This window comes from Chelonoidis abingdonii, chromosome 6, assembly GCF_003597395.2.
Source record: "Chelonoidis abingdonii isolate Lonesome George chromosome 6, CheloAbing_2.0, whole genome shotgun sequence".
NCBI classification, from domain to species: domain Eukaryota; kingdom Metazoa; phylum Chordata; order Testudines; family Testudinidae; genus Chelonoidis; species Chelonoidis abingdonii.
The window spans coordinates 129,949,066-129,961,107 of NC_133774.1; the positions used below are offsets into that span (position 1 = coordinate 129,949,066).

Below are 12,042 nucleotides of genomic sequence, written 5' to 3' on the forward strand. Positions count from 1 at the left end.
CAAAGCTTAATGATAAACAATGTATCAAGCTGGAGACAGGTAGGTAGTGGTAGAATGCAACACGTTAGTATTTGAGTGGGTCCAGACTACTATTTTCATATGAGTTGGAGGAACATGTGCTGTGCAGTTTAGTGAACAGGGATGGATACCAAGTATTAGTTTTTGTCCATTTTATCTTACCATCTCCCTTTGTACTATTTAACACTAATTGGATGCAGGTGTGGGAGTGGTGGGACCATACTTGTTTGCACACCCTGCTCCCAGGGAGTTCAGTCTAGTTACTGCAGAGGCTAGATCATGCTAGGAAGAAGTGTTTGTGTCAAATGACCCACAACAGAAGCATAGATTAAGGTGCACTGAGCAGAATGGGAGAAGAGAACCCTCCTTAGACTTTAAGCTGCGTTTTCATAGATGTGCCAAAGCAGGGAAGTCCATCGGACTCTCGTCAAGCTAGCTGGATTATTATTCATGGCTGGGCACAGTATCAAAATGAAGTAGGAAAATCAGTAAAAGCGGAGTACTAAGCTAGTAGTGGACTGACTCAGACATATCCTCCTATTACATGGGGTATTGCAAAACATACTGATGGACACAAATTGGCATTGTGGAAGACTGTTACAAAATATTTCTGCTTAAATTTTGTTAAGTTATTACTCCCATCTTGGTGAACAACTTAAATGTTTATACCTATTCTTGGTATTAGATTAATCTGAATAAACGTGCGCAGGTTTTTTTGGTTGCCTTTCCTGGGGTTACATGCACTTTACAGCAAGACTCAGATACATAATTTCCCTAACTGCCAGCACTGTATGCTATATAGATTGACTCACCTGGTGCATCAATCTAATAAAAGTGGAGATACAGTAGTGTACCACATGCTACATCTCTGATCTCCGGCACCTTCTCTAGACTTACCAGCAAAAGCTGTAATAGCAGCTTAGCGAATACTGACAGTGCAAAAAGGAGATTCAGAAAAATAAACAGGCAATGACTGGTTCTTTTCCCCCCCTCAAAAGGGATGTAATACTTGAGAATCTTAATTTATTTCACTAAGTTGAAGCGGGGGCTAGGACTGGAAGCAAAATGGTCCAGTAAAGAGCTATGTGGTTTTGTTATAGAAATATGGACTAGAACTTAACATTTAGAAAAAATGTACCCTATCACCTTTCAAAAAATGCACTGAATTGCTTTAGTAAATTTTAATTTATTTTGCAAGCAAGAGAAACTGTTCACAAACAGTACAAGTTACTGAATAGGAGCAAGTACAGTATATTCAGAACAGCTCTGCTACTTGGTATGTATTGTATTAAAAGTCTACCCCCTCTGACTATGAACCTTCAGTATTTCAAAATATTCTACACACACAACTTACTCTTGTATTAAAAAAAAAAGACTTACAGGTGGTTGGAGACCCTGTTGAATACCAGTATCATAGCAGAGAATGCACCATTGCCTAAGATCATGCTCCCCGCCCTCCGCTTCCAACAGAGCAATCAAGTTATAAGGGGAAAAAAGACAGGCCTTTTTCTTTTTATCATAAACTTGGAAACTAGCATTTGTTTTTAGTTTCCATGTGGCAAATACATTTGTTGCATTATGAAAAGCCTGAATTTCACAGAGCTCTGTTTAGTGAAGACTTACTTTGCAATACCTAAACTTCTGTCTGTACTGGCATTATTTGTGGCATCCTTAAGGAACAGTGTTTGCACTCCTCCTATAAATACAATATTGTAGGAGGAATGAAAAAATGTTAGTTTTCACTAATACATTTTCCATGTAAACAGTTAGAATCTTGTCTAGGAGATTTCAGATTAACAATAAAGCAAGCCAAGTTTTGGGCTTTAATCCTTTAGGGTATCTCTAGATATTTTGCTTTTCCCCATTCTCCCCACCCCAAAAATAGATACATGCCACCTAGATCTTTTCACTGAGCTACAAGCTTTTTTTTTTTTAAAAAAAAAGTAAATTTCATTTTTACTGTTCCTTCTTCCCTTGCCTGCTCTGGTGATTTATATCTGACCTCTAGTGGGACATGTGAAAACTGCACTTCACTTCACCAATATGGTCACTGGACAATACAAGAGTTACTGGCTTCAAACACACTAGTCGTGGTTTTCATAAACACTTCTAAAAAGTAAACATTCCTAGGGAGTTCTGCTTATCCATCATGCTGAAGGTGGAAGAATTACACTTTACTACAGTAACTAATGAATATGAACCATGCATTTAGAAAGCATATTGCACACTTCACAGGCCAGCTAAGATCACTAACTCTGAGAAATACTTTAAAATTTAGCAGTAGGTTGCGTACGAGGGGTATAATAGACCAATACAAAAAGATGATAAAAATTATTGGTATAAACCACTACCTTAATTCTGGGTTTATCTATTTAACCCACTTTGCTCTTTATATAGTATTGGGATGGAAGATGATTAGTCTTTCAGAATTTAATGCAAAGCAAGTGTATAACTTTTCTGCTACCTAGAAAAAAAAATTCCAACGCTTACCCCTAATCACTTTAATTCCATAAGGCAAGATAATGTGAATTAGAAAGACAAAAGTGGTGAGAATAATTTTTTGGAGCTGCAACTGCAAGGCATCTAACTAGTCAGTTATGCATCACTGAACAAAGTGTTTCAAGGTACTGATAACTATACTGAAGTAAAAATCTATTCGCTTTCACTGAAACCTTCCAGCTATTATTGAAAGTAGTTAAATAATCGCAACCTAAAGTCATCATCTCATTCTAATTCAACTTATTGCAAAATGTCATCAGAAAAGTTAGGCAACATTCTTACAGCATACATGGACGGAATCGGTCTTAATATAAAAATGTATCTGCTCCTACAACACACTATACATACACTACAAAGCACCACAAAACATGAGCAAAACCCCAAAACAGGGCAACCTCTAGCATCAGCCTTGCACTTTCCAGTGGTCTCGCTTCAAAGTGATGAGCTGTTTTAGACGGTCACTCCAGGTGCTGTGCATTTTAAATAGTAGTGATGTGTGTTATGTCAGCTAGTTAATACAGTAACAATTCTCTATTTATACAGAAAAATTAGTGTCAAATGTTTCAGAGCAATAACCTTTTAAAAAAGAAGCATGTCATGAGGTAGACTTAAAAAAACCAATACTCAGTGCATATTGACAGGCATAGATTTTTAAAAAAAATGCAAAATGAACATTTCATTTCAAGGAATTCTAATAGTCTTAATAAAAATTACAAAAAGCTGCAATTACTTCAGGGTGCTTTTCTGCATTTCAAATTAATACACCTGTGCAAACAGTACTTTAGAGCAATTCAAAAATTTTCCATTGATCTTTTCAGCAAATCATTTAGCAAAGCCAAGGAGTAGCAGGACTGGGATGTTCTGAGACGAGATGGTCCCTGGGAGGAACTTTTCCTTATCAAGTGGTCCACAGAAAGAAAAGCTGGAGAATCAGGGTCCTACATAATTCTGTCGGGGTATATTGTTCCTAAGTGGTATGATAGTTGCATATGCGCCTGCTGACTGAGAAAATACTCTTCATTCTGGTTTTTAAAATTAACTTAGTACTAAAAAGCTACCCAAACTTAACCCAATTTCCCATCCTTTGGTCTGCGAGCTGTAAATTTTCCACTATGGTTCATTTCAAGAGCACAATTTATATCTAGTTCTGCCACCCAAACACAGATAACAGCAGATTCCTGTTCCTCTGTAAAAAAAAATTAATATAAAGTCTAATCTAAAACCTGTTTCCAAATTAGGCATTCTCCACATGAGCTTTTACTACTTTGCAGTTCAGACGCTTGAATCCTGGTCATGCAGAGTAGTACATTGGGTATTTAATGTAAGTTGTAGTCCCTTACATCACAGATAAGGAAAATACCTTGTAAGCAGAGTCACCCTCATTCAACAAAACCAAATGGACTGAGAATTGGATTTGCAGACTATTAACAGTAAAAATAGATACACAACAAAGGTGGGTGAAGACTGAAGGGAGGGATTTTTAATTTCAATAATTTGCATTTTGGACGTTATTTTGTAGGACGACTAACAAACTGGCCTGGAGGAGGATCTTCCTGCTACAGCCACTCAATCCTCTATTTTCTTTGAGAAAAACCAGTAAATTTATTTAGCTTGATCGTTCTGTTTTATGCTGAAACTGGTTTATTTCTAATACATATGCCGGAGTGGTGTCAAAGTGAATGATTTTGCTTACACAGCCTAGCACGTTTCAGTTTTAAAACAAGTTTTTAATTCCAAGAGAATACATACTTCGATCACTGACTTGTACGTCTCCCAGCACTGCTATTTGGAGCTCCTGGTGGGAGCAAGCCCATGCAGTACCTAGTTTGCACTTCAATGATGCACTGACTCCAAGGCATGTCCTTTCATTTTGGGCATAAGTAACTGTGTACATCAGTTGCTGAAAGAGGAAGAGATAACCCTCTACTTTGCTCCATTAACTTAACGTATGACTAGGTTAAGAGCCACTGCCTCCTCAATACACAATGCTGGTGTACAGAAAGAGTTCTGCAGATAGTCATTTAATACAGGAGAAACGGTGGGTAGGGAAGGATTAATCAGCTCAGGCTTATTTTGTGTGGAAATAGGGAATTTTGTTTCTCAATTGCTGCATGTTCAGTCACTTGAACTCAATCTTCCAACAATTAGTTGCTATGGAGTTAAATATAATTTCAAACCAGAGATGACGCAGGAGTAAATTAACCTTCCTCCAAAAGTAACAACAATTCTATGTTCAGTAATAAAAAGCGAGCAAAAAGCAGCAGGGTTCCTAAATCAATTTCTCCAAAGCTTTCCCATGAGGCACCCCAGACACTCAAAGTGAATTAACGTTAAAGTGAGTTCCACTGATCCATTCTGACACACACACACACACGGCGTGACTCATGGAGTGATCCAGTCCATTGCCAGGCTTCCAGATCTTCATCTACTGGACCTGATCAGCCTGGACCCATAGTACCTTCTGCTAGACTGTTTTTTGTTCAAGAGTAAATCTACAGTAAGTCTATTTTATTTAAAATCCCTTCAGATACCACCGAGGACCAAACATCTAAATTCTTTCCAGCAAAATTTTCTGACTTCACGGGGTCCACTAAAGCCTCACGGATAAGCTAAGTACAATTTAGGCTAGGAAATCTTCACTGGCAATTTCTAGTGTAAAGTCCCATTGTTGTATATTTAAACTGTGGGTTTTAAAAAATGCTTTTTAACCTAGTTAGTACCATAGCTGAGCAAGTGTCCCCATGGAGAAAGGTTTTCTGCCTCCAGAAGCTTTGTACTTTCTCTTCACTCCAAGCAACTGACTAGTAGGAAGCCATGTTCATCTCCTCCATGATAGTCTGTGCACTTGTCAAGTCTTGAGTTTTGTTCCTAGTTTCATGCAATAGGTAATCCAAATTTTAAATATGATTAAATTCATTTGCTTTCCACCCATACTATGAAATGATACATACATCTACTTGCACACTGTTGGGTTTTGAGCCACTAGAGGACTCTCTTTTTTCTGCAGATAAAAATGATACTCAGAATATTATGTTCTTGTGATTACTATTGAAGCAACTGTATGTTCAGAAGGGTAAACGGCACTGAGGATAAGTGAAACTGATTAGTTGTATCTGTGTATTCTTGCTGCTGAAAAATCCAGTTGAATCCAGATAATTATATAGTTAGCCTGCATATACCGTGCTCTGTTCCATACTGACAATGTAATCTGAAGGACTGTTTAATTTGGCAGAGTGACAGCAGACTCGCTTCAGGCTAATTCTTTTGCAAAGGTGGTGGCTAAGATCTGGGCATGTTACAAAAGAGTATTTTATCATGCAGCTCAGCCTTGGTAACACAAAGGGAAACTTCGAGGGTAGCATTTCTTAAGTTTCAAAACAAAATGTGATTAAGATTTTTTATTAATGTGGAAAGCCTCCTACAATAAGGGCAGCAATTAGAAACCTTAGTGTCTGGGCCACAACTTACCCTGCCAGGGGCATTTTAAACTTGTCATTTTATGTCAAAACATTCCAAACAACTCTTATGCAATGATTAACTCCGGCTTCCCTGCTCAATACAGCAATGTCTTCCTACTGAATTCACTGCAGAAATGCATCTCCAGCCTGACCTTCTACCATCTTGCAATAAACACAATGTATGCACATTAAGGAAAACAAGCTAAGAGATTTAACTATAGCAAAACATTACAGAAAGGTGACAACATTTTTCTAGTCAATCATTATATTGTGAAAGGAAAGTGTTTTTCTTTATAGCTAAACTAATCTAGTACGGAGGAGAACAGCTCCATTACCTAATTGTTGTAGAGAAAAAAGTTACAGCAATGGGAGGGCAAGTGAGAGGATGTCAGGAAGTCCAGCTCCTTTCTGGCAAGGAAAGATCGTACCAGCAGGAGACGTGTGGGCATTGTTTGGTGTAACAATTCCCTCAGCCCTAGCGAGACATCTTGCAGATAGTCCACCCTAAATCACGCTGAAAGACCAACAAGTGCTACTGTGAAACCCAACCAGAAAGACTGGAAATCAGTAGCACTGGGTCATCAGAAGCAGAGGTTTGCATGGAAGGCTGAAAACAGAATGCACAGAGCCTGACGTGTAGCGTCAGAACACATACAGTGCTGGACTGAGTACGCATGTCATCGCAATGTTCACAGACCATAGTAATTATGATCTTGTCCACATTTACAAGATTTTTCTTTAAAAAGAACACACTTCAACCAAACTGAAGTAATTATAAAAACAAACATCTGTGAAGTTCCTGTTGATGCAAGATGTGCCTAGAACTTTGGCTGATATAAAGAAACATGTCCACTAAGGCACCCTGAGGCAATCTGACAGTGTGTTGGAGAAAACTTGGTCGTCAATACCACATCTTTGTGTGAATACAGAGAGCGGATTTCCTGCAAGGGACCAGCTTCTTTGGGCAAACAGTCGACAAGTTCACTGCATTGCATGTCAAATCCCAGCAAGCGGATCCCGTAGCCATGCGGGGAGGAAATCATTCGACCATCAGGGCTGAAACAAAGTTCTTTGATGTAACCCCGGCCTACGTTGGCTTCTTCAATGCAGTGAGTCAATCGGAGAGAACAACGAGGTGAGACAGGGCGCACTGGGGCTCCTTCTTGGAATTCGTACACACAGGTCCACTAGACGGGGAGAGAGGACACATATTTATCCACACACACGAGGAGCAATCCAGTTATTCATTCACCCCCCCCCCCCCCCCCCGTACGTGAAGTGAGTTAGACATAGGAACTAAAGCCAACACTTTACTTCTCTCTCCTTTGATACCACTTACTGCTGTGAGCTATTTAAAGCAGAATATCCCTTAGGCCATTTCCCCCCTTTAAACTTAACAGGTAGAATTGACACAGGATTTCTCTCAGTGCAGAAGCAGATGTGTCATTGCTAAAATAAATCATTTAAAATACAACATCTGATTTAACTGGAGGAAGTAAAATGCAGGGCTGCTGTATAGAAGAGAAGATGCACCTACTGCAGCATAGGAAACGCTCAAGGAAATAGAGCATCAACTGGAACTGTGATACAGTGACTCATCTGAGGATGTAGCTCAGTGGTAGAGCGCATGCTTCGCATTATGAGGCCCTAGGTTCAATCCCCAGCATTTCCAGGTTCTTTAGTGGGGAGGGATAGCTCAGTGGTTTGAGCACTGACCTGCTAAACCCAGGGTTGTGAGTTCAATCCTTGAGGGGCCCACTTAGGGAACCGGGGTAAAAATCTGTCTGGGAGTTGGTCCTGCTTTGAGCAGGGGGCTGGACTAGATGACTTCCTGAGGTCCCTTCCAACCTTGATATTCTATGATTAGACACTGGAATTTCAACCTCAACACAAACTGGAAAAAACACTTAGAAGAAAAAAGAGAAAGCTTTTGTAGGAAGATCACTGGCAGTATGTCGATATGTACATTAGTTCCAGCCAACAGTAATCCAAATGTTGGCAATCTAGAACTGTACCCTACGAAAAGGCATTCATTCATACTGAGTACTTCTCAAACTTCTGCTGAACAAGTAACTAGAGAGAAAACCACTCTGGCACTTGGGTTAAAGTTAAGGAGAGGACAAGGTTGTACTTTTGTATTTGTTGGGCTACTAAACAGGTCACTGCAATTCACGTTTAAGGTATTGATTCTGAAAAGACATACCCATGCGACTTTGCTCATGTGAGCAATCTCACTGAACTCAAATGGAACTACTTGTGGTTGAAGTGAAGCATGTACTTACATTTTTGCAGGATTGAGGGTTAATTTGTGAATATAAACCAGATATTAATGCAAAACACTGCAAAAATTTTTACCGGTGCTCTGAAATCACCTCTATTTAAATGCAATTTTGTAGCACACAACATCAGTCTTTAAATTTAGAAAGTGAATTTCACTTTTTGCAACAATACAATGAAGTGCTGTAAGACAGTGTAGTCAGGAGTGACCGGGGCTCAACCCTCCTTCAGGGCGGGGAGGGGAGCCACGCCGGCTCACCCCGCTCCGGTGGGGTGCAGCACGTAGGCCACACAGAGTCTGGGCTCAGGCCCTTCAGCAGGGGCTGAGCAGTTCAGGCAGCAGTAACCGAGTCTCTAGGCCACGTCCTCAAGCAGGGCGGGGCCGCGAACAGTCAGTCGGCTCTGGCCCTTGGTAGCAGGGCCGAGCAATAAGCAATTTAGGGGCTCTGGCCCTTGGCAGCAGGGCAGAGCAACAAGTAGCTCAAGGGGCTCTGGCCCTTGGCAGCAGGGCAGAGCAACAAGTAACTGCAGCTCTGGGGGAAGGGGGATACTGCCACCCGGGTACGGGAGGCAGGGGGAACGGAGGCCCACCCACTCCGCTGCGTTCCAGCCCGGGGCCCTAGTAGCGGCTGTCGCCGCTAGGACAGTCAGTGGGGGTCCGCACCGAAACGCACTGACAGGGCGATCCGTAGGGCTCCCACCGAAACACACTGACAGGGTGGTCAGTGGGGATCCTGGCCGATATACATGGCCATAGGCTCGGGCTCCTCTGCGGCCTGACTATAGTCAGCCGCCCCTGGGCTACTTCCAATGTCCCCCTCCCCGGGTACCCGCCCTTCGCCAGCGTTGTCCGCGGGTTCCCAGACCATGAGTTCCTCAACAGGCTCGGTGGTGGGAGGTCCGGTCCAGTCCAGTCCTCCACAGGCCGGGCGTCCGAGGGCTCCGCCGACTGCTCTGGGTACTGGCCCCAGGGGAGGTCAGGCCAATACCCCTCCGGATACCAGGCGTGGGGTAAGCTAGGCTCGGCAGGAGCTCGGGCCCTCGCGTCTGCCTTCTCCGGCAGCCTCCTCCTAACTGAGGGCTGGGGCCGGGCCTTTATACTTCCTGTCCCGCCCCTTGACTTCCTGGGGGCGGGGACAGGCAGAGGGGGCCTTGAACTTCCGGTCCCGCCCTTTGGCTTCCGGGGGGCGGGGATAGGCAGCCGGGCCTCCGCCCAGGACCGCAGGGTTTCTGGTCTACTCCCTGTCTCAGGAGCGTGGGGGAAGGGAGCCCCCTCGCTACACACACACCCCTCAAAACTGACCCCGGGCCCTCAGGGGCAGGCCCCTCCATCTCCACAAGGCGGGACATGAAGTCAGCGTTAAGATGCTCCTTACCGGCCCGGTGGCGGACGGTGAAGGCATATTGCTGTAATGCCAAATACCACCGCGTGAGCCGCATGTTGTTGTTTCTCATCTGGGCCAACCAGCGGAGCGCGGAGTGGTCTGTAACCAAAATGAAGGTTCCACCCAGGAGGTAATATCGGAGGGCATCACAGGCCCACTTCACGGCCAGGGCTTCCTTCTCAACCACAGCATAGTGTCGTTCCCATGGAAACAGCTTCCGACTCAGGTAGACAACGGGGTGCTCTTCGCCCCCCACCTCCTGAGACCGGACCGCGCCTAGTCCTACCTCGGAGGCGTCGGTCTGTAGGATGAACCCGCGGTGGAAGTCTGGACTGTATAGGATGGGTTCTCGGCAAAGGCGGTCTTTGAGGGTCCGGAAGGCATGATCACACGCAGGGGTCCATTCTATCCATCGTGGGCTGTCTTTAGTGAGGAGGTCCGTTAGGGGGGCTGCAATGGAGGCAAAGCTCGGGATGAACCTCCGATAATAACCTGCCAACCCAAGGAAGCGGCGTACCTGTCGTTTCATGGTGGGGGCCGGGCAGGCAGCCAGGGCCTGGACCTTCCCCACGAGCGGCCGCACCCATCCGCCGCCGATCGTGTAGTCGAGGTAAGTGGTTTCTTGCCAGCCGATCCGGCACTTCTTCGGGTTGGCGGTTAGTCCGGCGTCCTGCAGGGTCCGCAGGACCGCGGCTACCCGTTCCAGGTGGTCGTCCCAGGACTTGCTGTAGATAATCACGTCGTCCATGTAGGCGGCCGCGTATTCATGGTGCGGGCGAAGGAGACGGTCTATAAGTCTCTGGAACGTCGCCGGGGCCCCATGGAGGCCGAAGGGCATCCGAGTGAAGTGATAGAGGCCCGAAGGTGCAGCAAACGCGGTTTTTTCCCGGGAGGCAGGGTCGAGCGGGATTTGCCAACAGCCCTTCCTGAGATCAAGGGTGGTAAGAAAGTGGGCCTCGCCCAGGCGGTCCAGCAGCTCATCCACCAGCTGCATCGGGTACGCATCAAACTTTGACACGGAGTTAACACGCCGAAAGTCGATGCAAAAGCGCTGGGTACCATCAGGCTTGGGGACCAAAACCACGGGGCTACGCCACTCACTCTGTGACTGCTCGATGACGCCGAGTTCTAACATCGCCCGTACCTCCTCCTCTATGACATGTCGCATCTGGTGGGGTAGGGGCCTGGTTGGCTTCCGGATGACCACTCCCGGTTCTGTCTGGACGGTATGGTGTTCAAGGGTCGTGCAGCCTGGCTGGGTGGTGAAGGTCTTGCGAAAAGCCTGCAGGAGACAGGCCGTTTGCTTCCTCTGCTCCTCACTCAGGGCTTCCCCAAGCTGCGGTGCCGTGGGAGCGTCGGGCAGACCGGCCTGGGGTCCCAGTTCAGGTTCGGGCGGAAAGGGGTCAATCAAGAGCCCCTCTCGCTCCAGCCAAGGTTTCAGGAGATTAACATGGTACTTCTGGGTTCTTTTTCGGCGGTCGGGCTGGTTGACCTCGTAGGTGACCGGGCCGACTTTCCGAAGCACCTCATAGGGTCCTTGCCAGCGGGCCAGCAGCTTGGACTCTGTCAAGGGCAAAAGCAACAACACCCGGTCCCCGGGTTGGAACTCGCGGGCCTGCGCCCGCCGGTTATACATCTGGGCTTGGGCCTCCTGGGCCGTTCTCAAGTTCTCGCGGGCGAGCGCCCCTACTTGGTTGAGCCGATCTTGCAGCTGGAATACATACTGCAGAAGGCCCTGCGTGGGGGAAGGCGTCTGCTCCCAAGTTTCCCGCATGAGGTCCAGGAGGCCCCTCGGGCGATGGCCATACAACAGCTCGAAGGGCAAGAACTTGGCGGAAGCCTGGGGCACTTCACGGATGGCCAAGAGCAGGGGTGGAATTAACTGGTCCCAGCGGCGCAGGTCCTCGGGGCTGAATTTGCGCAGCATCTCCTTCAGCGTCCGGTTAAACCGCTCCACAAGGCCATCGGTCTGCGGGTGGTAAACCGAGGCACGTAACTGCTTGACCCCGAATAACGTGCAGACCTGCCGTTGCAGCCGGGAGGTGAAGTTAGTCCCCTGGTCAGTGAGCAACTCCCGGGGTAGGCCGACTCGGGCGAAGACCTTGATTAGTTCGTCAGCGATGGCCCTGGCAGTAATGCTCCGGAGCGGTATGGCCTCAGGGAAGCGGGTCGCATAGTCCACCATGACCAGAATGTAGCGGAATCCGGCCTGGCTTTTTGGGAGGGGTCCGACTAAGTCCATGGCCACCCATTCAAACGGAGTCTCTATAATGGGCATTGGGACCAACGGGGCTGAGGCCGTCCGAGCGGGCGCCGCCCGCTGACACTCTGGGCAGGAGGCACAGTGTTTCCGCACCTCCTGGTGCACCCCAGGCCAGAAGAAGCGAGACAAAATTCGGGCCAGG

At 46.2% G+C, this 12,042-nt stretch overlaps 1 protein-coding gene across 1 annotated transcript in view; it reads right to left on the minus strand.

The window, feature by feature from the left end:
• Positions 1-1,522: 1,522 nt before the first annotated feature.
• Positions 1,523-12,042, minus strand: part of DCAF10 (DDB1 and CUL4 associated factor 10) — a 30,504-nt gene continuing 19,984 nt past the window's right edge. Inside the window, exon 6 of the mRNA XM_032778135.2 lies at positions 1,523-7,162. Coding sequence (XP_032634026.2) covers positions 6,794-7,162 — 369 coding nt within the window. The 3' untranslated portion in view covers positions 1,523-6,793. The remainder of the gene's footprint in view (positions 7,163-12,042) is intronic.